Source organism: Juglans microcarpa x Juglans regia, chromosome 6D (genome assembly GCF_004785595.1).
Source record: "Juglans microcarpa x Juglans regia isolate MS1-56 chromosome 6D, Jm3101_v1.0, whole genome shotgun sequence".
Classification (NCBI taxonomy): Eukaryota; Viridiplantae; Streptophyta; class Magnoliopsida; order Fagales; family Juglandaceae; genus Juglans; species Juglans microcarpa x Juglans regia.
In genome coordinates, this window is record NC_054604.1 from 3015231 (window position 1) to 3038563 (window position 23333).

The 23333-nt window shown below is 31.7% G+C and overlaps 1 protein-coding gene across 3 annotated transcripts; it reads right to left on the bottom strand.

The window, feature by feature from the left end:
• Positions 1–141: 141 nt before the first annotated feature.
• On the bottom strand, positions 142–9453 carry LOC121234304. Of its 3 annotated transcripts, none has more exons than XM_041130196.1 (9): positions 9356–9453; positions 3501–3846; positions 3059–3092; positions 2689–2916; positions 2144–2233; positions 1575–1640; positions 1393–1484; positions 1255–1302; positions 142–508 (listed from the first exon to the last, which is right to left on the bottom strand). In XM_041130196.1, exons 1-9 carry the CDS (start codon positions 9360–9362, stop codon positions 391–393), a joined length of 1029 nt encoding a protein of 342 aa, XP_040986130.1. In that variant the 5' UTR covers positions 9363–9453; the 3' UTR covers positions 142–390. The 3 variants fall into 3 exon arrangements, with proteins under 3 accessions (XP_040986130.1, XP_040986132.1, XP_040986131.1); XM_041130198.1 differs by lacking the exon at positions 9356–9453 and adding an exon at positions 4605–4760; XM_041130197.1 differs by lacking the exon at positions 9356–9453 and adding an exon at positions 4448–4598.
• Between the last annotated feature and the right edge of the window lie 13880 nt (positions 9454–23333).

Genomic DNA, 23333 nt, shown 5'->3' on the forward strand with positions numbered 1-23333 from the left:
TTCAGCTGCAAATAGTTTGTGTTTAGTTTGAACTTGCTGGGTGGCATTTGGCAACCATTCTCACATAGAAAAACTTACAAAATGATTAACACAAGAATCAATGCTAGAATGCATGTAAAAGGAGAGTTTTGAGGAGAAAAGTATTTCTCAATGAATTTCCTTCAATATCTATCTGTTCTTACATCTAAGCCACTCCTCTTGGAATGAATACATGAACAAACTAATAATACCTTGTTTGACCATTTGTGTATCTATCTATACTGAAGAATTAGTTTCAAGAAATTAATCAATGTTGTCTCTGATATGTTTTTGTGTCTCCTATGAAGGAATTTTACAATTTTGTAGAGAATTTAGAGCTGCTTGTTGCTTCATAAAGTCTCTTTTTCCAAGTCATCTCATGCACTGATAGGACTGGGGGAACTTCGTTGACAGCACAAAGTGTTTCAGCTTCATGATCAGAGCAAAGATGCCATAGCATGGGATATGCATTAGTGCCACCGAGAAGTACCTTCAAATTCCAGTACAGCATAAAAGGGAGTTAGCCAATTTGCTCAAATATATCTGAAATAACTAATGGTTTTACCGCTTAGTCAAAATCATCCAGATACATGCTAGCACTAAAATAATCGAGATTTTGCTAGTTACTTGGGGAGTTGGGACATTGCCTATACTAACAAATTTTGGGAAAAAAAGATGAGGAAGGAGAACATGTTTCATGGAACAGAAAAAGGAAAATATTTTCTCCTTGGTAAATTTGGATTTTCCTTGTGAATAAACATGATAATAATCACATGTAAAGGGAGGTAAAAAGCATTAATCTCAAGAATCAGACCCACTAAAAGTATTTGGATAATAATGCTGAAGAACCACCAGTCTGTTTAACATAACATTTACTTTTAGAGTTCTGCTACATATAGTCACTTTTGCATAATCCTTGTGCACTCTATTGATATGATTGGCCAAAAAAATTATTTTATATTAAAAAAAGTGATGTAGCTAATCACATTCGTAGAGTGCGCAAAGAGTACGTAAAAGTGACTGTATATAGAGTTTTTATTTACTTTATTAGATGCTAACTTCTGACAGAATGACTTGAGACACAAGGAAATTACAAAAATTTTATGGGTTATGGATTCAAGATTCAAGATGCCTCAACTTTGTGTGTAAGAACTGTTTTATACAAACTTTCTGGTTAAATGAAATTTTGGGAAAAGATTCTGTGGGAAAACCCGAAGGGGGATTAAGACCACATACCACAGTGGAGCATAGGGAGATGACAAGTCAAGAAATGGATATGGCCACCTGTTTTTTCAAGGAAAAAAAAAGGTTAAATATTAGATGATAAACAATTAAAAGTTTTTGGGTTAATGAAGATCACAGATGAGGATTTACCAAAGTTTAACACAAGCGTGGACTATCCACTGGAAAATGACATAAACAACTGTCCATAGACAGAAATATCCCATTCGAAACCATGGAAACCGCTGAAAAGGAAAAATAACTTATGATGAGATATATATTCTTGAAGAGGATTGGAAAACGAATAGTGGATTTCAATGATTACAATAACATACCAAGCAATTCAGAGCTGTATCACCAAGCAGGAAAACAGCATTGATTGTGTGCATACTTATAACCAACTGCAGAAACAAGAAAAAAAAAAGGGCTATTAGATCAATAGTTTCAACAGTATGGAAGGGGGAAGAGAGGAGAGTCCTATGTTGGGAAAAGATACAGTGAAAGAATGATCATCTTCCAGAGTTTTAAACCATTTAGCTTATGGAACACCAGATCAGGTCTCTGTCCGGTATCCGGTTGTAATTACGGTTTTCCTCCGCCATAAGTAAGGGTTATCAATAAAATTGGGTACCGTCCTCTTCTTAAAAAAAAAAGAAAAATCATTTTTTAATTAATTGTTTGATCTTTTCTGTTCCTACAACATTAACCTTGCAATAGATTCTGGGCTTTTTCCAAAGGAGGATAAGATGATTTCTAATGTGAAGTGAAATACAACCACTCCACACAGTTCCTGCTTCAAGTTGACCATCCCACCTTAAAAATTACTTAAGAAGAAGTATTTTTTGGATACAATCATAAACTAATTATTATGAAGAACTATATTGAAGCTCTTTATTATACTTACAAAGTTTAGCTCGTAATCTCTGATCAAAAGAAATGGAACAATAACAAACCAAAAAACGCTATCTGTGAGCATGACAGCACCTGCATTCATCTGTTGAGAAGAGTAAGAAAATGTCAAAATAGTGTATGGAAGAAAAAGAATGTATTACATTCATTTCTTTAATATAAGAGGCAAAAAGCACAGTATTCCATATTTATAAAGCTTCAACTCCAATCTATTTGGTGCTTCCCTTGTTCAACCAAAGCTATTCCCGTTTGTAATATCACATAGGAAGGGCCGTAGAACCATTTCAACTGACAAGTTAAAGGAATTACTTAAATAAACAGTCCTGACTTTTGAGCCTCTTGCCTCAATAGGACATGGCTTAAACATTCATTTATTTATATAACTTTCAGTCTTTTAAGATAGTTGCGAAAGGGTGGATTTGCTGTCAGAAGCGCTAGCAGGTAAATAAGAGACAGAGAAGACGTAAAAAGTGTGCATAACCAAGAAATGTAAAGGCACTGTATTTTTAATTTTTAGCAACTGATTTTTGAATAAATTACCTGGAAAATGATTTGAAAGACATAACCCCAGATGCCTGCAGGTCTGCGTAGATGACCTTGTTCATGATGGCCTGAGCTTTTGGATGGGTTGGACATTTTAGAACTTTCTCCATGCGGAGTAGCATCACAAGTACCTAGCTCTGTATCTACCTCTACATTATCAACCCTGTCACCGCTAGCTTTCTTATGGTGTTGGTAACAACCATGCATGGAGAGCAATGATCCGAGCTGCTCATGGAAATTGAAATCATAAACAAGTAGCGTACATAAATAAGAAAGTGATTCAGGAATTGACATAAATGGAGAGTAGAGTGAATCATATAACTGAAAAGTAATTTGGGAGAAGGCTCTTTGAAGATGCAACACATACCCCAAAGTAAATGGTGATTAACGTAAAAGTCCACCTGTTCAGAACAAACAAAAAAAAAAAAACATCATTGAATTACATGATCTTTACAGTCACAAGATTAACTAAAATTGGAATGACACAAAGATTCAGAACAGAATGAACATCTAAGTTGATTCTTGGCCAACTTTGGGCATATGCGGACTCAAATTGAAAGAAACATACTTCCAGTTGTTTGCATATCATACTTCACTTGGAAAAATCCTTATTATACTAATTTCAATGCAAATGATCCGAGAAAATGCAAACAGACTCTTCCTTTCATTTCATATAACACAAGACAAATATAGAATGAACAGAAAGTTCTGAAAAATGTTTATAATTACATAAATTCAAAATCCCAAGTCTATTATTATGCAATTATTTTCAAAGTTTGAAACAATCTCACAAAGAAAGAACAACTTACTGAGTATAGAAGTAAAATATGCCTCCTCCATCTGCCAAAGCAGTGAAAATAAGCAATACTAAGAGCACAAAGAAACCAACAACTCTGAATGCCAGCAGCCAAGCGGGGTGGATCCCTTTCAAACATGGCCTCCAAGTTTCATCCTCATATAAAGTTCCTGCTTCTTCTTGCTGGGTTTCTCCGCTAGGGCGTTTGGGGAAACCTTCGTTTTTCCATATCAGAATGAATGCAAAAACAGTCGAAACTAGGATCCATATGGAACAAAGCAAGAGCCTCCAGTTCAGCCAGTAACTTGGGGTTGTTGTATCAGAAGACATGACTGGGTGCCAACTATCTTTTGAGGATCCTGTTAAAAAACTCATGGCGTTAATGTTCCTCCTCGAATCATTCACTCAATTTGATTGTAAATGACGGGCCACTCTTTCCAAACTCTCGCGCTGGGAAGGAAATGAAAGGGAAGTTTGAAGAAAAAAAACTGTATACGACAGGAATGGAGTAAAAAAAATTGGAACTTGAACAAATTTTGAGGAAACAAAAAACAGAGGGAGAGATTCTTGTCAAACTCAGAGTACCATGGAAATGAAGAAAGTTAAAAAATCAGGAACATATAAGAGTCCTAGGGAAACAATAACAAGATTGGCGAACGAAATTGACGAAAATGAAATCCAGAAACCAGAAGGCAGAGTAGTTTTTAAGATTGCAGCTTCAGAAAAAATCTTCAGGAAACCGTTTAGTATTTACTGAAACAATCATAAAAAAAAAAAAAAAAAAAAAAAAAAAAAAGTAAAGAGAAGAACGAACGAGGAAAGTGAAGTTCAAATGCTCAAAACCAACAATCCAATCATCAAACCACCAGATATTCACAAGCTCATGGAAAACCAATTCGAGAAAGGCAAAGCAGGGTGTAATTACAAAAACCCAGAAATTAAAACAACAAAATGCATCACCTATCTGACCACGTTAATGCCTATGCCTCGGCAGAGATTCCAAACTTTAGGTTGGTTTTTGCCCAGAAAGATCAAAACCGAGATTTTTAGTTGTAATAAACTAAATGAGATAAAAAGCAGCAGCTGAATTCCAAGCAAAGGAAAGGCTAATGCTTACAAGGGAAAGCAAGAGAATAACGCAGTGTGCGACAGCAGAGATGCTTTGCTTTGGATTACAAAACTAACAAAAGACGTAGAGAGAGAGAGAGAGAGAGAGAGAGAGGGTGGTGGGCTTTGGGCATAAGTTTCTTCTTTCATATAATATCAACGAGATTTTGTAAACAAGACCGGAGTCCTTGGCGGTCTCAATCTCCATTTTTCCCATGCAAATATTAAATAACTTCTCAAAGACTTGCATGGTTTTGTCACGTTATCTCGGAAGTACCTGCCTTTTCTCCCGGTTTTCATTAGAAACTTACTTAAATTCATCTCAACTTATCATATTATTATAATTTTTTTAAATTCTTTCATAAAATATAATAAATAATTTAATTTTTTTAAATTTTAAAATAATAATAATATTAAAAAATAATATTTTGACAAAATTTTATTTTATTCACCTAAAACCATGTTAACTCATTTTTAAATCAAAACGATACATTACTCTTTTCAAGTCTTTGGTAGTACAAAGACATAGAAAAAACAATCACAACAGTAATATATTATCATGGTTGGATATGATGTCGGAATAAGGACTGAAGATGCTTCGGGACTACCACATTAATGCTTTTCAAGTGCTTTGCGTTTGCAGCCGAAACATATAAAGAAGCATATAGGTAGAGAGAGAGAAATAACAGGGGGTAGGACCTACACCAAGTTTGACCAAAAAAACACCCCAGTTTCACCCAAAAAAATGATGTCCGTAGATTTACCAATCAAAACAAGCTAATCAAGGAAGTGGGAGCCACAAAGTTTTGAGATTTGCGGGGTGATGGGAGGCATATATATATATATATATATATATATATATATATATATATATTATCATCATCAGTCTATCAGATCAGTTCTTTAATAAATTAGCATTGCAAAAGAGAAACTGATAATACGGCTTGGCTTTCAACTAAAGCAAGAAGTAGTTGCTTGCTTGCAAGTTGCATGAGTTGCCATATAGAGAGAGAGAGAGATATACAAGACATGCACTTCGCATGTCCCCATCGTTTGGCCTTTTGGACCAATAACTTTTGCACACAATTACTTGACTCGCAAGATTAGCAATGGCATCCGATCTATCTCCAGAGATTTTACAAAAGAAAAAAAAATTATAAGTTGATATAATTTGATATATATATTATATTAAATTATAAAGTTTATTTTATTATTATAAAGTAAATTTGATATATTGGATTAAGATTTATCCACACTTCTATTCCTTTTTTATAGTAAATATATTATTTGTTGTATAATTATTAAAAAAACTAAAATATGAACATTTTTTAACTCATTGGTGTGACATATTTCAAGAAAAATGAAAATTTGTAATGGATTATTTGTGACGATAATGACTATTTGAGATGGAAACAGACTCATTTTAACAAGAAATAGTTATTTTCGTAACAAATAGCTGATTACAACTAAACAGTTTTCTTGTAGTGAGTATTATATTAAGTTGATGTATGAATAAATAATTTTACAAATAGATTTTTACAATTACCAAATATCATGCATATTGCTTCCTTTATTCATATGTCACCATTTGTAGCTTCGTTTGATACCTAAATTCATCTCAACTCATCTTAACTTATTATTACAATTTTTTTAAATCTCAATACAAAATATAATAAATAATTCAACTTTTTCAAATTTTAAAATAATAATAATAAAAAATAATATTCTAACAATATTTTACCATCTTAATTCAACTCAGTTTAATATTCAAACGCACTCTCATGATTGAAAAATATATATATATATATATATATATATTAGTATCTGGTTTTTTCATTTCTCTAAACGTTTTTTTTTTTATTAATATATAAATAAATAATTAATAATAAAGTTAGCACAAGATCATTCATTTATTGTGCATGCATGTTCATGATAAAGATGATAATCAACTGCAGGGTTACTTTTGTGTCGAACAAAGAGACCACCGTCTTTCATGGCTTTTCAACTTTTATAATTTATTACTTCGGTTTTACTCCATTGGCATAAACTCCCTCCCCCCAAAAAAAGTAACAAAAATAAAAAGAAAAAGAGAAAAAAGGAAAAAGGTCGCACAGAAAAAATTAGATTCATATAAATATGACACGTATATCTAGGAGTAGTAATATTTGGATAGTCAAAAGGTAAAGAAGTATGTATATATATATATATATATATATATATATATATATATATATGTCATACAGTTTGGACCAATGTTTGACGTACGATCTCAACAGCTGGTGCTTGATTTGATGGATCAACGTGGCCTCCAAGCAAATACAACATTGCCTAAACGCAACAATTAAGTTGCTTCAAGATTGGGAAAGAAAGATCATGCATGAGATTTTGCTGAAACTTAGGGTTGGTTTATTTTCATTGATGAGATGAAATTAGTTAAGATTAAAGTTAAAAAATTAAATAAAATATTATTAAAATATATTTTTTAATATTATTTTTGTTTTGAGATTTGAAAAAATTGAATTGTTTATTTTATTTTATGTAAGAATTTGAGAAAGTTGTAATGATGAGATGAGATAAGATGAGATGAGATGTTTTCTAAAAACAAATGAAGCCTTAATTAATTTCTTACGCAATAATATCAATCAAGTTTTATTTTCTTATGATATATGTCAAGTTTAAAAATAAAAAAAGGGAAGAACTAAGAGATATTGGTGAAAGAAAAGAATTAAGTGAGGTTTAGATAGTGAGATGAGTTGAAATGAAATTTGAAATTTGAATAAAATATTGTTAGAATATTATAATTTTATTATTATTTTAGAATTTAAAAAAATTAAATTGTTTATTATATTTTATGTGAAAATTTAAAAAAAAATAATAATTAAATAAGATGAGATGACTTGAAATCAATTTTGAATCCAAACGATACTTTAAAATTTTGAGATGATGAATATAGAATAATAATAATTTTACTTATGATCTCCGCACATCATACATCACACTTATTTTTTTTTTTTAAAAAATTAATATGTAGTATATGAATGATAAATAAAATAAGTCAGTTGGTTTAACAAAAGTAAAATAAAATAAAAAAATAATATTAAAATATATAATAATTAGCGATTGGCGAGAAAAAGAATTCAAAATTTCCAACTACTCCATTATAATATAATATAGATCAAACAAGTAATGAGCGGTGCAAAAAGCGTGAGGCAACAGAGTATGTACGATATATAGGGTCTTTCAAGTCTAATATCTTCTTTTGCATGAATCCTAACATAAAATATCTCCTTCGTACGTACGTACGTACATTCATTACAATTTATTTATTAATCCACCTAATTAAACTCTAAAAAAGGGTTTAATGCCGATAATTTAATTCCAAAGAAGATATTAATAAAAAGAAAATTAGATTCTATATATATAATCAAGCTAGCTAGACTCCTTATATAACTAGAACTTTTACTTGAATTTACAGACAAATAAAAGACAAATGAAAGGGTGATGTCGTGATGGTTGCTAGCAAGGTGGAGGAGGAAGTCCCAGAGCCAGCATCCATCGAAATCTTGGTCATGTTCAGAGGACTACAGATGTGTATGAATATGAGAATCGAAAATCTGATCCTAGAGAGTGATTGTCCGACGATGGTTGAAGAAATTCAGAATAGTAGTAATTCTTACACCCCTCAAAGAACACTTGTGCAGGAAACAAAAATATTGAGGCAGTGTTTTAAAGAATGCAAAACATAACATATGAACAGATTGGCTAATGAGGCAGCCCACAGACTTGCAAAAAATGCTTGTAACATTACTGATATTGAAGTATGGTGCTTCATGTAAGCCATGCTATTTGGCTAGACAAACTTTATTTGCAATTGTTTGTTGGTTTCAATATGAAATGCAAATGTTTTCTTATAATAATAATAATAATAAAAAAAAGATAATGATCATGATGATGAGATAATGTTTTAAGGTCTTGCTTGTTTTCATAATTATTTTCATCTCATCCAGCTAATTATTATAATTTTATCAAATTCTTACATAAAATAAAATAAAATAAAATAAATAATTTAATTTTTTCAAATTTTAAAATAAAAATAATATTAAAAAAATATTCTAATAATATTTTATTTAAATTTCAAATTTTATTTTAATTTATCTTATCTTATCTACGAAAATGCAAGAGGCGTTACAATCACTGTCCAAGCTAATTGTCTTAGCTATAGGCTAGACTCTTAACTCTCATTTATATTCTAACAATATTTTATATAATTTTTAACTTTTATTTTAATTCATCTCATTTTATATGTATAAACACAAGAGGCATTAAGTTCGCTGGCCGAGGTAATTGTCTTAGCTATAGGCTAGACTCTCATATAGAGACAGAGAGAGATAGAAGAATTGAATCCAGCTAGCGTTAGCATCCTAGCATTTGGGGGATAAATGTTCATCTTTTTGGCATCATAATCATTACCAAATAAAAAGAAAAAGAAGACATGGATATGCATCTATATACATGTGTGCATGAATATTGAAATATGGAATCAGACAAAAGATCATGAAAATCTCACAGCGAACATTTATTTTGTTACAAAATCCTTTTGCTTTCTTGTTCTTTATTTATTAATCATGATATAATAATGTACATGGAACTATATATATATATATATATATGCTAATGGCACCACATTTGCAGAAGAAAACATTAATCAGTATGAGCAAAAAACACTACATTTCATGATGCAACTCTAGAAAAGAGAAATACCTTTCATATTTGTGAATGAAACCCCAACTAAAAAATTAATTAACTCCTGAAACTTGCAGCAGAAAGATCGAGATCAGTAGTACCTGACTGAATATGTGGGGGTTTAATTAGGAGATCAGGAGACGAAGGTGTACGTAGAGAGAGGTGATCCATATATAACAAATAGGAGAGTTCACAACAAAAGGGTTGGCCAATTAGTTTCCAGGTTTTATGCATGCTGCAGTACTGCTGAAATACGCAAAGCTAGCTTGTAGAGAGATAAAATCCATGTCATCTTCCATAGGAGGGGATCGAGGCAGGAATAATTGCCATAAAATATATATATATGAATTTTTTTTATTAATCACTATTTATCATCTCACACTCTATATTTTATAAAAATAATACTCTCATATTTTATGAAAAATATTTTTATATCTTAAAAAAATTATAAATATAGAGTGTAATAATTAGTAGTAACTGATATATAATAAATTAATTATATATATATATATATGCCGTGAAGATCAAGTGATCTATATAATATGAAAAATATTAAATATACTTAAAAAAAAAAACGTAGGTTAAGAAAAAGGATATTAATATTATTACTATATGAAGACGTATATGGGCGTTCCAGTTAATTAATTCCTGCTAAACTGACTCAGCAGCTTTAAAGATTCATTGGGAAGACGGCAAATTTCACAGCTCCAAAAGCTGTAAATTAATTAAAACTACGACTACGAGTACTACTGTCACTCGGTAATTTGAAAGAAATGTTAACAGTCATTTTAAAATCCTTTTTTTTTTTTTTAATTATTTATTATTCTATCCTGTGGATTACACCTCAGCCAATTAACCATGCATCCACCAAACAAGTGTGTCAAAAGTTATGACCCAGACCAATAGGTACATCATGCCAAATATATCATGCCCAGTTTGGATTCAGAAATACTTTCAATCAATCTCATTTCTTTTCATCTCATCATTATAATTTTAACATAAAATATAATAAACAATTCGATTTTTTTAAATTCCAAAACAATAATAATATAAAAAAGAGAAATGATAGTTGCAGTCGTGAGTATGCAAGCGCTGTACAATCACTCTGAAAAAAGTGAATAAATACGAGAGCCACATGAAAAAAATTAATTTTTTAATAGTGAATCCCACTTATTTTCAAAGCGATTGCATGACGCTTGCGCAATCTACAATTGTATATATTATTACTTATCCAAACCTAACTTCAAAATTCAGTTTGATCAATATAGAGAAATATGTTAATTAAAGCTTGCACAAAGACATCCCACACTACATTAAGAAAAACGAGTTTTTGTAACTATTTGTTTGCGGTGAAAAGATTATTTGTGATCAAAATAGACTTATTTTAATTATAAATAGTCATTTCGTTAGAATTAACTGGCCACAAACAAGTAGTTTTCTTGTAATGACGGAAGGAAGTAAATATGTTTTAATGCTTTCCTTGTGCAATTCTACCAGCCATAACTTTATTAATCTAGATGGATGCAATCCTTCCATGCAATCTTCTAAGGGTACCGCCCCAGACTTCTTCTTCTTCTTCTTCTTCTTTTTTTTTTTTTTTTTTTTTAATTTTTTTTAATATATTTAAATATTTTTAAAAAATAAAAAAAATACACCAATACACTTAAAATTATTTCCTTAATCACTAAGTAAAAAAAAAAAAAAAAATTGACCAGCGATCAACTAGAGTGGTCAAACTACGCGGCAAAGAAGCTTTTCCATCTTCTAAAGTGAAGCCACATGAGTTCCCTTTTCATAAAAGTATGTTCAATTTTTCATCTTCAAGTATTGGGAGAGAAAATGGGAGAGAAAACATGCATGGACATGCATTATACACTCTTCAGCCTACACTACCGTTCTGTTTCAATATTCTCTAAGTCACCATCCCTGGCCTGTATTAAATTACAGCCAAATTAGAAACTTAATTAGCTAAAACACATACGTCTCTCTTGCTATGAAGTTGCATGCAGCATTTATGCACCAGATCTACGTAACAAACACAGAAATGCATGCTATATGAGGGGGGAAAAGGAAAGCTGCCAAGAGAAAACCTCATGCCCCAACAGCATCAATCGGGTGTCCTTGTAGATCAGCAGGACACATGCAATTGGTTTTGATGGCAATACTCATGCATATAATATGTTGGTAATTCCGTGTGAATACATGAAAATGACTGCTTTTAATAGCTCATATCCGGAAGTCCTATCACATGTTATAGTGCATGCAGCTTTATACACAAGGTTCTTTTGTCATGCATCCTTAGAAAACGTACTGGATATTTCATTTTTTTAAAAAAAACTGAGACAATACCAATTATTTAGTCTAACTTCATAACTTTCCGTGGAAGATCCAATGAAACAAAACCATCTGATCATTTATATTTCTCACGGTCATTGGAAGTGCTTATGGGGCATGGAGATGAGTTTTCATAACCCCCAATCATCTTCATGATGGTTCATCCTTTATGTCATACAAAAAGTATTGCTCAATAATCGGCATGTAAAGCTGATCATGCGTGGCTTATCCAGCACATGAAACTCATGCGGATTAGGCAACACTTGAACTTCATGCATCACCCCGCATATATGGCACATAGGATTCAGCGGCTAAGATCACTAAGATATAGCCTGGTTTGGTTTTATAAATCTTTCAAATTACTATCTCATCATCTAAATACCATTCAAATACACAAACATTTTTCAATTTTTCAATCTAGTCATTACATAATCATTACTAATTTTTCAAACTTTCAAACAAAATACAAAAGACAATTCAACTTTTTCAAATTACAAAACAAAAATAATATTAAAAAATTATTTTCTAACCCTCTTTTAACTTGACTCCATAAAAATCTTAACTCAAATAATTTCACTATTATTTATAAATTTTCAATATTATTCATAGATTTTTCATCTCATCTCATCTGTGTAACCAAATGAGGCCAATTAACTCACCCCTCCCATTTTGGTTCACATGCCAACAGAAATGCAAACGAGCATTATTGACCTCCATCATGTCTATACTACTTGGTATTGATTTTTCTTGAGATGTTTGATGGGAGCCTTCCTTCCTTTTACTCATTTGTGTTGTAAGTATTTGAGATATGAGCAGTGCTACTCTACCACCTAAGTAACATCGCTCTAAGTGAGCGCTAGGCCAAATTGGCATTTTTATTTTTTTTCATTTTTTTATTCATTTTAAAACATGTTTAAAAAATATAAAAATATATATCAATCCACTAATAGTCACTTCTTTAACTATTAAGTAAATAAAAAATTAAAAAAATAAAATACATGAGGTGTCAAAATGAGGGGACAAGTTGGATGGGCAAAGTAGCATTTTTCTTGAGATATATGGCAAATTGATTATAAAAACAAAAACCATTTTTTAAAAACTTTTTACAACTTTTTCTTCAATCATGAGAATTTTACATTATGCTGGTTGTGGGGAATTGCCACACCGACACCAACTTTTGTCTGAGGCGTATAGATGGAATTGTGGGCTTTCTTACCCTCATCCATTCGCACCCTAGTCCCTCCCAACTACTCTTATTTTTATGCTTCCCTTCCTCAGCTTTCTCTCCCATTGTTGTCACTAATCTCTTTGTTCCTCTCCCTCCCCCTCGCATTTTCACTGTCTACATCAAACTCTGCCAAGATTCCAACCACGATTTGAGGTACCGACTCTCATTTTATCTGTCTCCAATTTTGCTCTCTTTGGTAGAGAAAATGCAGGCAGTGAAAAACAAAACATGATACGTAAGGTAGGAATTTGATCGGTTTGTCATCAATAAATTTTTGAGATAAGGGGTTTATAAAGGTTTTTTGTTGTTTCTATATAATTTCATGTATGCTTTATTTGCTTAGTCATCTAGTGCCCCTCGTAATAATCTTATCTTGAGATGCCTCATTGTGCATATGTTTTCTTAACGAGCTTAGATTCTTAAACATTTTATAGAATGATGGTTGCCCATCTTGGTTAGGAATATGTTTGGAGGTACGAGTAACAATCCATAACTACAATTATTTGGGAATTGTTAGTTTTTCCTTGAACTTATTTACTTAGTTATGATCAGTGTTCTTCTAATAACATATTTAGATTTGTATTACTATTGTTTCTCATTTTGTTTGTGCAATTAAGTCTAACTTCTTGCCCAATTCAAGGATTATGCCTTTGTTTCCATGCCATACTCTTTCTTTAACAAGATGTTGCCATACCATACTTGCAACACATCATGTGAGCATTTTAACTCATACGCCTTTAAATATCGAATCTAATGCTCAATATAGTGTTGACTTTGCAAGATGTAATTGGATTAGTGGTATGCCAATGATAACTAGTTCAAGTTGTTCTTATCCATTATTATGTACTTCTTAATGAAGATCAAGGAATACTTTCTGGTTTGTGTCTGATCTATTTGTGTCCAAGATAAGATAGTTAAAACTTATATTTCTAGAGTGTTCAATAGGTCAAACTATATGAGAGCCACAACCCTAACGGGCATTTAATTAAGAGGAATATTGGATTTAAAGTTTTAGGTGAGTAAGACAGGTAAAGATATGGGCGAGCCAGCTTATAAAACATGCATAAACGAGTCCTTGGTGAGTAAAGCATGGTACGAGCTACCATTGAATGGGCAAATACCACACGAACTACCATTGGATGGACAAGATGGGCTAGTAATATGCAAACAAACCTTGGACAAGAGTTAGGTGAGCAATGCACATGGTGGGCAAAGATAGGAAGTGAGCCATAGTTTGATTTCGGTGATAAAGAATGATAGCAAGCAATAGAGGCAAGAGACATAATGAAAGAAAGATAAACGGATAAAGAGTTGTGGGGCGAGCAAAACATTAGACGAGTAAGGTGTGACTTAGATGCTTCGAACAAATCTTTAGGATAGATTGCTTAGTGAAGCTTTCTAAGTAATTCGAATGTTGCATGTGCCGACATATTGCATGAGACAACACACGACACCTCACACTGAGCCTTTCGACGTCACACAACTTTATTGACAATGCATAGGACACCCATCATTGTTGAGGAAGACTATATATAGATAGATGGACCTCACTTAATTATTTTCACTTGGTTGACTGTCTCACCTGAACACTCTTACACAACACCTTTCTTCTTTTTCCTCATATCTGCAAGTGAACTTGAGTGATTCATAAAGAGAGAAATCGAAAGGGAAGCTGAGAGAAAGAAACAACCAAGCATTTGGGAGAAGTCGTTACATTTGAGCTTGTGGTAAAGAGAAATTATAAGTTACATTCAAACTGTGACCAAGATATTCTGTGTATGATTGTTATTTACCCATTAAAGCTAGCATGATTTAGTTCGGCTGTAGATGCATTTATATTGATTTAAATGATAAGTTGCTGATGTACATTGATAAATTGTTACGACCCCAAGCTAGAATGATGATTTTTCCTAGTGGAACTCTCCTGTTTACTTTGAAGTATTTAAGAATAGAGTAGAGATCATTGGGTTGATGACGAACAATCAATGTACCACATGGTAACGGCCTCGAGACATTTGTGTGCCTCTCTAACTGGCGTAGGCTAGAGAAAGCTTAAAAGTGAAGGACGTTTTGCGAAACCTTAAGCATATAAAGTTCTTGATACAAAATCACACTTTCGGATCGTTACCCATAGTACGATGGTGATGAAGGTAGTCAATTGTACACTTAGGTTCATGATGGAGACTAGAGTGTACAATTAACAAAGAAAAAGTATGGTTTTAAGTTTACAGAGTTTTTAAAGAAAAGTACAGTAATAAAGTCTTAAAGTGTCATATGCATCCATGCATTTTTGTAAGTATCTGTCATTGTATGTCTATCATGAGCATTAGTTCTATGGATACCTTACTGAGATTTTATAATCTCACGATGGTAGGCCCATTACACTCCTACTCTTCAGAATTGTAGATATTTTTGTAGAGAAAGTAGAGCAGGACTAGGAAGAAGAGTAGACAAACTTTACAAAGTATATTGACTAAGAAGTTGTGGAAGTTAATCTTGTAATAATGGTACATTTTGAAGACTATGCTTATGTATATATTGTAAATGGTTGACAAGTATTTAATTATAAAGTATAGTTTGTAAATATGGATATTTTGTAGTGATGATGAATATTTATACTATGATGTTATCTATTTGCATGGCACAAGTTTTCTATTACCTTTTCGTTGCGATTATTTCATATTACTAATAACATACTAGGTTCATGTATACTAATTGTCATGAATGTAATAGGTGTGCAACCATTATTATATATCCCATCACCTCAACTTTTGTAAATTTCCAAGCGGGAGCATAAAGGCATCACAATGTGGTATCAGAGCATTACGACTTTGGAAAACTTACCACAAATTACCTAGGGATTGTACCAGATATTAGGTTTGGAATTTTAGCATATTTAGATTTATACCGTATAGAATAGTGTTGGAACTATTGAGAAATACGATTAGATATGTATCTTCGATAAAGACTATGGCACGAAATAGAAAAACCGGAGATTAGCAACATGAAGAAGGAAGGCAGGAGGATGATCCACCAAGGGATGGAAATCATTTGATGGTAGAGGCCATTAACAAGATGATGGAAATGATGAGACTTCAACATGAGTTATTTCAGCGATAGTTACACCTACAACAAGTGCAATAGGAGCAATAATAACATCAACAAAGGGTAGAACCACAAGATTGCACTTACAAGAAGTTCCTAATTTATTGGTGCGCAAATTTCATAAGGACCGAAGGGCCCATGAGGGCAAATAAATGGGTGTTGGATTCAGAGAGAACTTTTGATATTGTTGGTTGAGGATAAAAAAGTGCAGTATGCGGAATATTTATTACAATGAAAAGTCGGTATATAGTGGGATACCAAAAGACAATTATTGGTGATGGAGGTGGGCAATTTGGAAACCTTAACATGGAAAATATTTCAACAATAATTTGACTGTTGAATCTTCCTTGAATTGGCGAAACAATAGAAGGCACGAGAGTTTGCTATTTTTGTGCAAAGATGGATGATAGTAAAGCAATATGCAGCGAGGTTCATGGAGCTAGGAAGGTTCGCTCCATATTTAATCTCAACTGAAAAGATGATGGCACTAAAGTTTCAGGAATGAATTCAGCTCAACATTTTGAGAATATTTTTGAACTGAACAAGTTTAAGTAGGTTTTGGAATTCTGAGAATCGAAACCGAGCAATTCATCTAGGAAACTCAAACTTTCAATTTCCGTTCGGTTCGGTTTAAGTGCGATTTGATTTTGAGAATTTTTATTAGGCTGTTGGTTTTTTTATCCCAATGAGTAAGTTTTTAGCCCAAATATAAGTTTTAAAGCCCAAAATAACTTTCATATAACCAATTAACCAAATAAAAACTAAAAACAATTAGCCAAATACACTGATTAATTTATTAAAAAATGTATTTAATAATGCCTAAAAAAACCTATTACAAATCACACATAACAACATTGCCAATGATTAAAACTAAAAGCCCAAAACATGTATATAGAAAAAAGTAGCCAACATAAAATCTAAAAAATTATACTACAACAAGTGCAAATGCAACCACCAAAGTGTAAAAGCGTAAGTCACTTCAAAATATGTAAAAATGTATTTACAAAATAATATATATATATATATATATATATGTTATACTTATACCATATCATATAAGTAAGCATGTAACTTAATATGTAACAATAAATAACTTAATATTAATATTCGTGTTTAAGATAAAGTTTATATCAAGAAAACATAAATAATAATATTAAAACTTCATATTATATTAATTTTATAATATGTATAATATATATATAACACATCATATACATAATATAAAAATTAAATATATATATTGTCCGGCGGTCCACTTTGGTTTTCAAATTAGGAAAATCGGGACCAAATTGATTTTTAGTCAATTTCGATTCACTGGATTTGAAACCGACCGAATTGATATTACACCGGACCAAACTAATCAATTTGGTTCGATCGTTTTTATTATTATATAATTTTAGGTATGCTTTATTTGCTCGGTCATTTGGTACCTCTCATAAAAATTTTATATTGAGATGCCTCATTGTGCATTTATTTTTAAAGCTTTTTATATTGAATTTCTGGAGCTTAGATTCTTGACTTTTTTATGGAATGATCGTTGCCTGTCTTAGTTAGGAATATATTTGGAGGTAGGAATAACAATCCACCAACGGATAACTACAATTATTTGGGAATTGTGAGCTTTTACTAAAACTTATTTACTTAGTTATAATCTCTTTTCACCCTTCTAATAATCTATTTAGATTTGTATTACTATTGCTTTTGTGTCCTAAATATTTGTTATTCCATAGTTATTTTAAAGGTCAAATGAAATAGGTTTTCTCATTTTGTTTTTGCAATTGAGGCTAACTTGTTGCCCAAACTAAAAATTATGCCATTGTTTCCATACCTTTGTTAACATAGTTAAAACTTATATTTCTAGAGTGTTCAATAGGTCGGCCTCATTTAGGAAAATGAAGGGATGCAACACAAAGGGAATTTTAGCACACAGAGTTCCGTGACATTCTTCAAACTTAATAATAGATAAAATAATGGGATTATGAAAGTTTTGCTACCACTAGGAGTATAAGTGATTTGGTCTGGACTAGAAAATCGACTGGATTAAATGATTTTGTTTGGATCAAATCAGACAAACAAGGGGTTTGATTGGTTTTGCTCCTTACCCTTGCAAAAATCGATAATCGGTCCGATCCTGGGGTGTGGTTTTATTAAACCGGACTGCATCGAAATTGACCGAATCACTTACATATAATCTTTTAAAATAATTTTTATATGTATAATATATTATTTTATAAAGTAGTTGTATAGTTAATTATGTAATTTTCATATAATCTATCACCATTGACCCTATAAAATATAAATAATATATGCTATCAATTAACTAATATATTATATGATAATATATGTTATTATATCTAAATACATACTCTACTATTTACACATAATTAAATTAATTAGGTAATTTTCTTTTAAGATACTTAAGTTGCAAGTAAGCATGAATAATTTATAGACATTAAATTATTTAATATTAATTAACTATATATAAAATGTTAGAATTTTAATATAGGCCATTGTGAATACTAAAGTACTAAGTAATTATTAACATCATAAATATAATTATAATTAATTATTTTTTAATGAGTTAGTTAAGACTGTTCATCCGGATTTCGGCCCGGGAACATGAGTATACTTGGACCGGGTTAACCTGGGTTAGACTCAAGCCGAAACCCGGGTTTTGAAATCCCTTTCTTTTTTCTTTTCTTTTTTTAAACAAAAGCTTATTTATTATTAATTGGACTTCAAAGATTTTGTCTCCATTTGGAATTTCAAATCATATTCTCAATAGAAAACAACATGCATCTCTTTTATTCTTACTTCTTAATACAATATAAGCCTACAAACAAGTAATTAACTTTTTAACTAAATGCATGTAAAAAAAAAAAAATCAATATTCATCAAATAAAATGCATGTGACATATACGATGCAATCCACTACATATTACATTGTTTGAACTAATTTGCTATGAATATTACAAAACACATTCATTTCTTTAATCAAACTCTAATACACAACAAATTGTCTGCAAAAAATAAAAAAAATTTCAATCAATTAGCTCTTCTGCCAATAATCAGAGGATAATGGTTTTGAGAAGCTCTCTTGCTTGAATTGGGATCCTTAAATGTTACCTAATTACAAACATAATGAAATCAGAGTCAAGGAGAGGCTATAAGTGCAAGTCATGAAATTTGCTAATATATTCAGTCAACCTAATGCACTTATATATATTGCCTTACACAAACATAATGAAATCAGAGTTAGGGAGGAACAAACCGTTTGTTCCCCCCATAACCTGTAAAGAATCATATTAAATGATGGTCAACGGGATGACACATTGACACTACAAACAAAGGCAGGAGTAGAAAGTATGCTCAAAGCATTCCAACATCAAATAAGAAATCTCAAAAGTAGCACTGATGCTGATAGCCTGATATATAGAAAAAGACAATCCCATGCTTGATTATGGACAATATAAATAATTGGTACAAACAGTTCTTATTCTAAAATAAAAAGTGGTCTCAACACCAAAGAAACAGAGTAATGAAGAAAGAAGTAAGAATTAGTACACAACTACACATATAAGTATTTGTAGGTTCATTTCCTTCTACTAGATGCAACTTTAAATAAGAAAGAATGCACAAATCTCTTACCTTCTAAATTTTTTATATTGTTCATGGCTCTTTAAACAAGGATGAGCAAGGTATATACAAGATTTGTATGACCTGAATAAATAAACAAACTTTAAAATAGATAGCAGCCCACATATATCTTTTAATGCACACACAAATATGTTGATCATTCAAATAAAAGAGCTAGCTGATTATGCAAGAAGAAATCACTTACTCTAAATTTTTTTTCAGTATGAATGGGAGGTGATACTCATATCAGCATCTGTTAAAGATGAAACTAGATAATCATCTAAAAAAATATTAAAAATTGAGTTAGATAGATAATAAAATAAGTTAGATAGATATTAAAAAAATATTTTAAGTTTCAAACTTACCTTCAAGATCTATCAACTGTATGTATTCTTCCAACTCCCAGATCTCAACAGGTTTGGTCATTGACCAATTTTGGTTGCAAATGAGGGCTTCGACAATCACTAGAGATAATGAACTTCAAAAAAGATCCAATATGCGTCATTCAGTACTAATTGTAGACTCTGAGGCAACAATGGAAATGAGGGTGGCTAACATATCACGTGCTACCTCAGCAAGGACAGGATAATTGGTGGCATTAACTTTCCACCAATGCAAAATATCAAAACTGAGTGATTTTGGTGCACACCCCTCCGACAAATACATATTTAGTTCTGATCTAAACTCTATAAACCCTTGTTCCTTAAGGTATTTCTCTAACTTAATATCAAATTTAGTCGAGATAGTAGTGGAAGTAGAAGTAATGTTTGGCCTTCCTTGAGCCACATTAGAACTCTCTCCACTAGTCACACGAAAATTGTTATATTGTTCAATCAAGCGGCTTAATTAAAGTTTAACCTTGGCCTCTAACCTATCCGCCAACTCATCCCCTTTGCACTGTTTCAACCAAAACCTCATTGACACCATTTTGTATCGTGGATCAAGCACAAAAGTAACATATATCATCAAGTTGAACCTATATGTGCTACCCTAATACTTTTCATACTTACTTTTCATATTTATGCATATGGCCCTAGTGATAATATCATGACTCACGCACATATCATTTAATGTATTTTCAATTGTGTAGAGTTCTTGGAAATATACATTAGTCATCACATATAAAAAACTATAAATGTTCAATGTAACATCCTAAATATTTTCAGCAACTACAAAAATCTATGTTTTTTTTAATCATCACTAGTGGGGTTTACGAATTCATTATCCACATACATATAATAGTGTTTAAAGACTTGTTTGTGTTTTTTAGCGGTACTCAACATCAAATATGTGGAGTTCCATCTAGTAGGAATATCCAAACAAATCATCCACCCATTAATATTTTCTTTTACCGTACAAGCCTTGAATTTGGCAAACATTGACGTGAAGACTCTACATATTTGACAACATCTCTAATCCTTATTACAAACTCATAAACATCTTTCAAACAGTCCATAACAATCAAATTCAATATATATGGGCAGCACACCGTATATGAAGAAAATCACCACCTAATATGGTACAATCACCATCCTTTATCCTCCTTCTCATGTAATCAACAATAACATCATAAGAGGAGGCGTTATCAACTGTGATGGTCAAAATCTTATTAATCTCACAATAATGCAACTCCAAGTCTAACACCCTCAAAATAGTTTTGCCTCTATGGTTGGGAATTTGGCAAAATTTTATTATTTTTTTATGCAATCTACAGTTGCAATCAATAAAATGTGCAGTAATGCACATATAGTTCATATGTTGCATCGATGTCCAGGTATTGGTGGTTAGATAAGTTCTTTGACCATCCAACAATTTCTTTAGATGCATCTTCTCTTTGTTATACAGCTTAATACAATCATTTTTTAAAATGATTCAGAATGATAAAGTAAATCAAGACTCTAAATAAGTTGCGAACCCAACAAACCCTTATCGCTCCACTAGCCTAAAATGCAATTCATACCTAATAAAAAGCTTAGCAATTGACACCCTCAGTTTTTCTGCATTATGCTTCACTAGACCTTGTGGGCTACACACTCTTCCATTTGCATCCCTTTTAACACTAGATGATTGACTTTTTTCAACTCCTTTAAGTTTAAGAGAGGAAGTTTCACATGCATTTTGAACGTAGTATATCATAGATGAAGTGTCATTCTTGTAGTGACAACTATATAACTTAGCGCAATGATTACACTTATCTTTTGGGTTATCATAGTCAATAAGTTGTACTTTAGTAAAATGTTCACAAACCACCGATTGGTTACTAGATTTCTTTTTTCTTGGGTAAAGGTGTGATGGAACGGTTAGGATGTTGTGTATATGTGGATTAAGGGGTTGGAAGACTCTCATGCTCCACATCCACTAGAATAGACAAGGAGTCACCACCAACCCTTGAGTTGTATTGACATTACAACTTGCAGAATCTTCTTCCATCTGTTATTGGGTAAGAAAACCATCAAACACAATATAATAAATAATCAAACACTAATAATTGCCCATATAATATGAAATTGCTCAGTGAAGCCCATTTTCAAATAGTTCAACAACACAAAATGGAGAAGAGAAAGCGAAAAATAAATTATGAAAATTATATAGTGAAATGCATTTGAAGAGAGAAACACAAGGAAAATATGAAAATCATAAATAATCCTTCGTTAATGCAATAACAAAATTCATAAACACCTCCAAAGCATATTTACTCATCTATCAAACATAGAGTGCACCACACTGAACAGAAATCTGGATTCTAACGATTAACACTCAACATAATGAACTCTAGTCTCAATAGAGCTAAAAAAAAGAACTGAGTATGATAATTAGTTCTTCACTTCTTCTATAAATTCCTTTACTTATAAAAATGAAATAGTTCTTAAAGAATTCTTATAACAACACCCAAAATGTTATGATTATTGACTTCCAACAAGTTGTGTAATGCAAGCAGAAATTCATAATGAAACCATTAAATCCAAGAGAAGACCTATTATGTTTAACAATTGTGCATGGTTAAAGAATAATATATTAGTTTCATACTATATGTAAGGCAGCCTCTTTACGAAGGACGACGACATTTACTCCTCAAGAGGTATATACAAGATTTGTATGACCCACTTAGCATCTAAAAGTTTATGATGATTGTTTCTAAGACAAGAATAAAGATTTGATAAACTACTTCCCATATATGGAGTTTTAGAAAAACTTTAAGATATGCTAGTCTTATGTTTATTTGGAAAGATATATTATTTGAAACTTTATTTTCATAAGATATCTATATTTCATTTTTGGATACATCAATATATAACTATTTTGTAATTTCGTAATAGGTTTTGGTAAATAAAAAAAAAAACCTTAATGAAATGAGACTACTAAATGCTAAATAAATATGGGTGGAGAAACAAGGGAGGAGTTTGTCGAGCTCTTTCTATTCTCATAGGGAAAGACCCTTGCGTACTCATGAAAGATATGCTTATTCAAACATGCATACTCATTTTATCCCAACATGCCGTCAAATCACCAAACCGAACGAGCAAAGTCAAACCCAGAAACCCAAAGGAGGTCTAGTACTCTTATCAACAACAAATAAAAGATATACAAAATAATACAAATCCAAAAGAAAAAGCAGTGGCTTAGAGCCCACAAGCCACGGAAACCAACACCCATTAACTCCTATTATCAACCAATACAGAATCCATAAACAAT

Excerpts from the sequence above, each read along its gene's own strand:
- LOC121234304 (XM_041130196.1), bottom strand. Across the intron at positions 2,234-2,688 it reads TCTTTCAAATCATTTTCCAG|ATGAATGCAGGTGCTGTCAT; the intron begins GTAATTTATTCA and ends TCTTCTCAACAG. Across the intron at positions 1,641-2,143 it reads GAGATTACGAGCTAAACTTT|TTGGTTATAAGTATGCACAC; the intron begins GTAAGTATAATA and ends TTGTTTCTGCAG.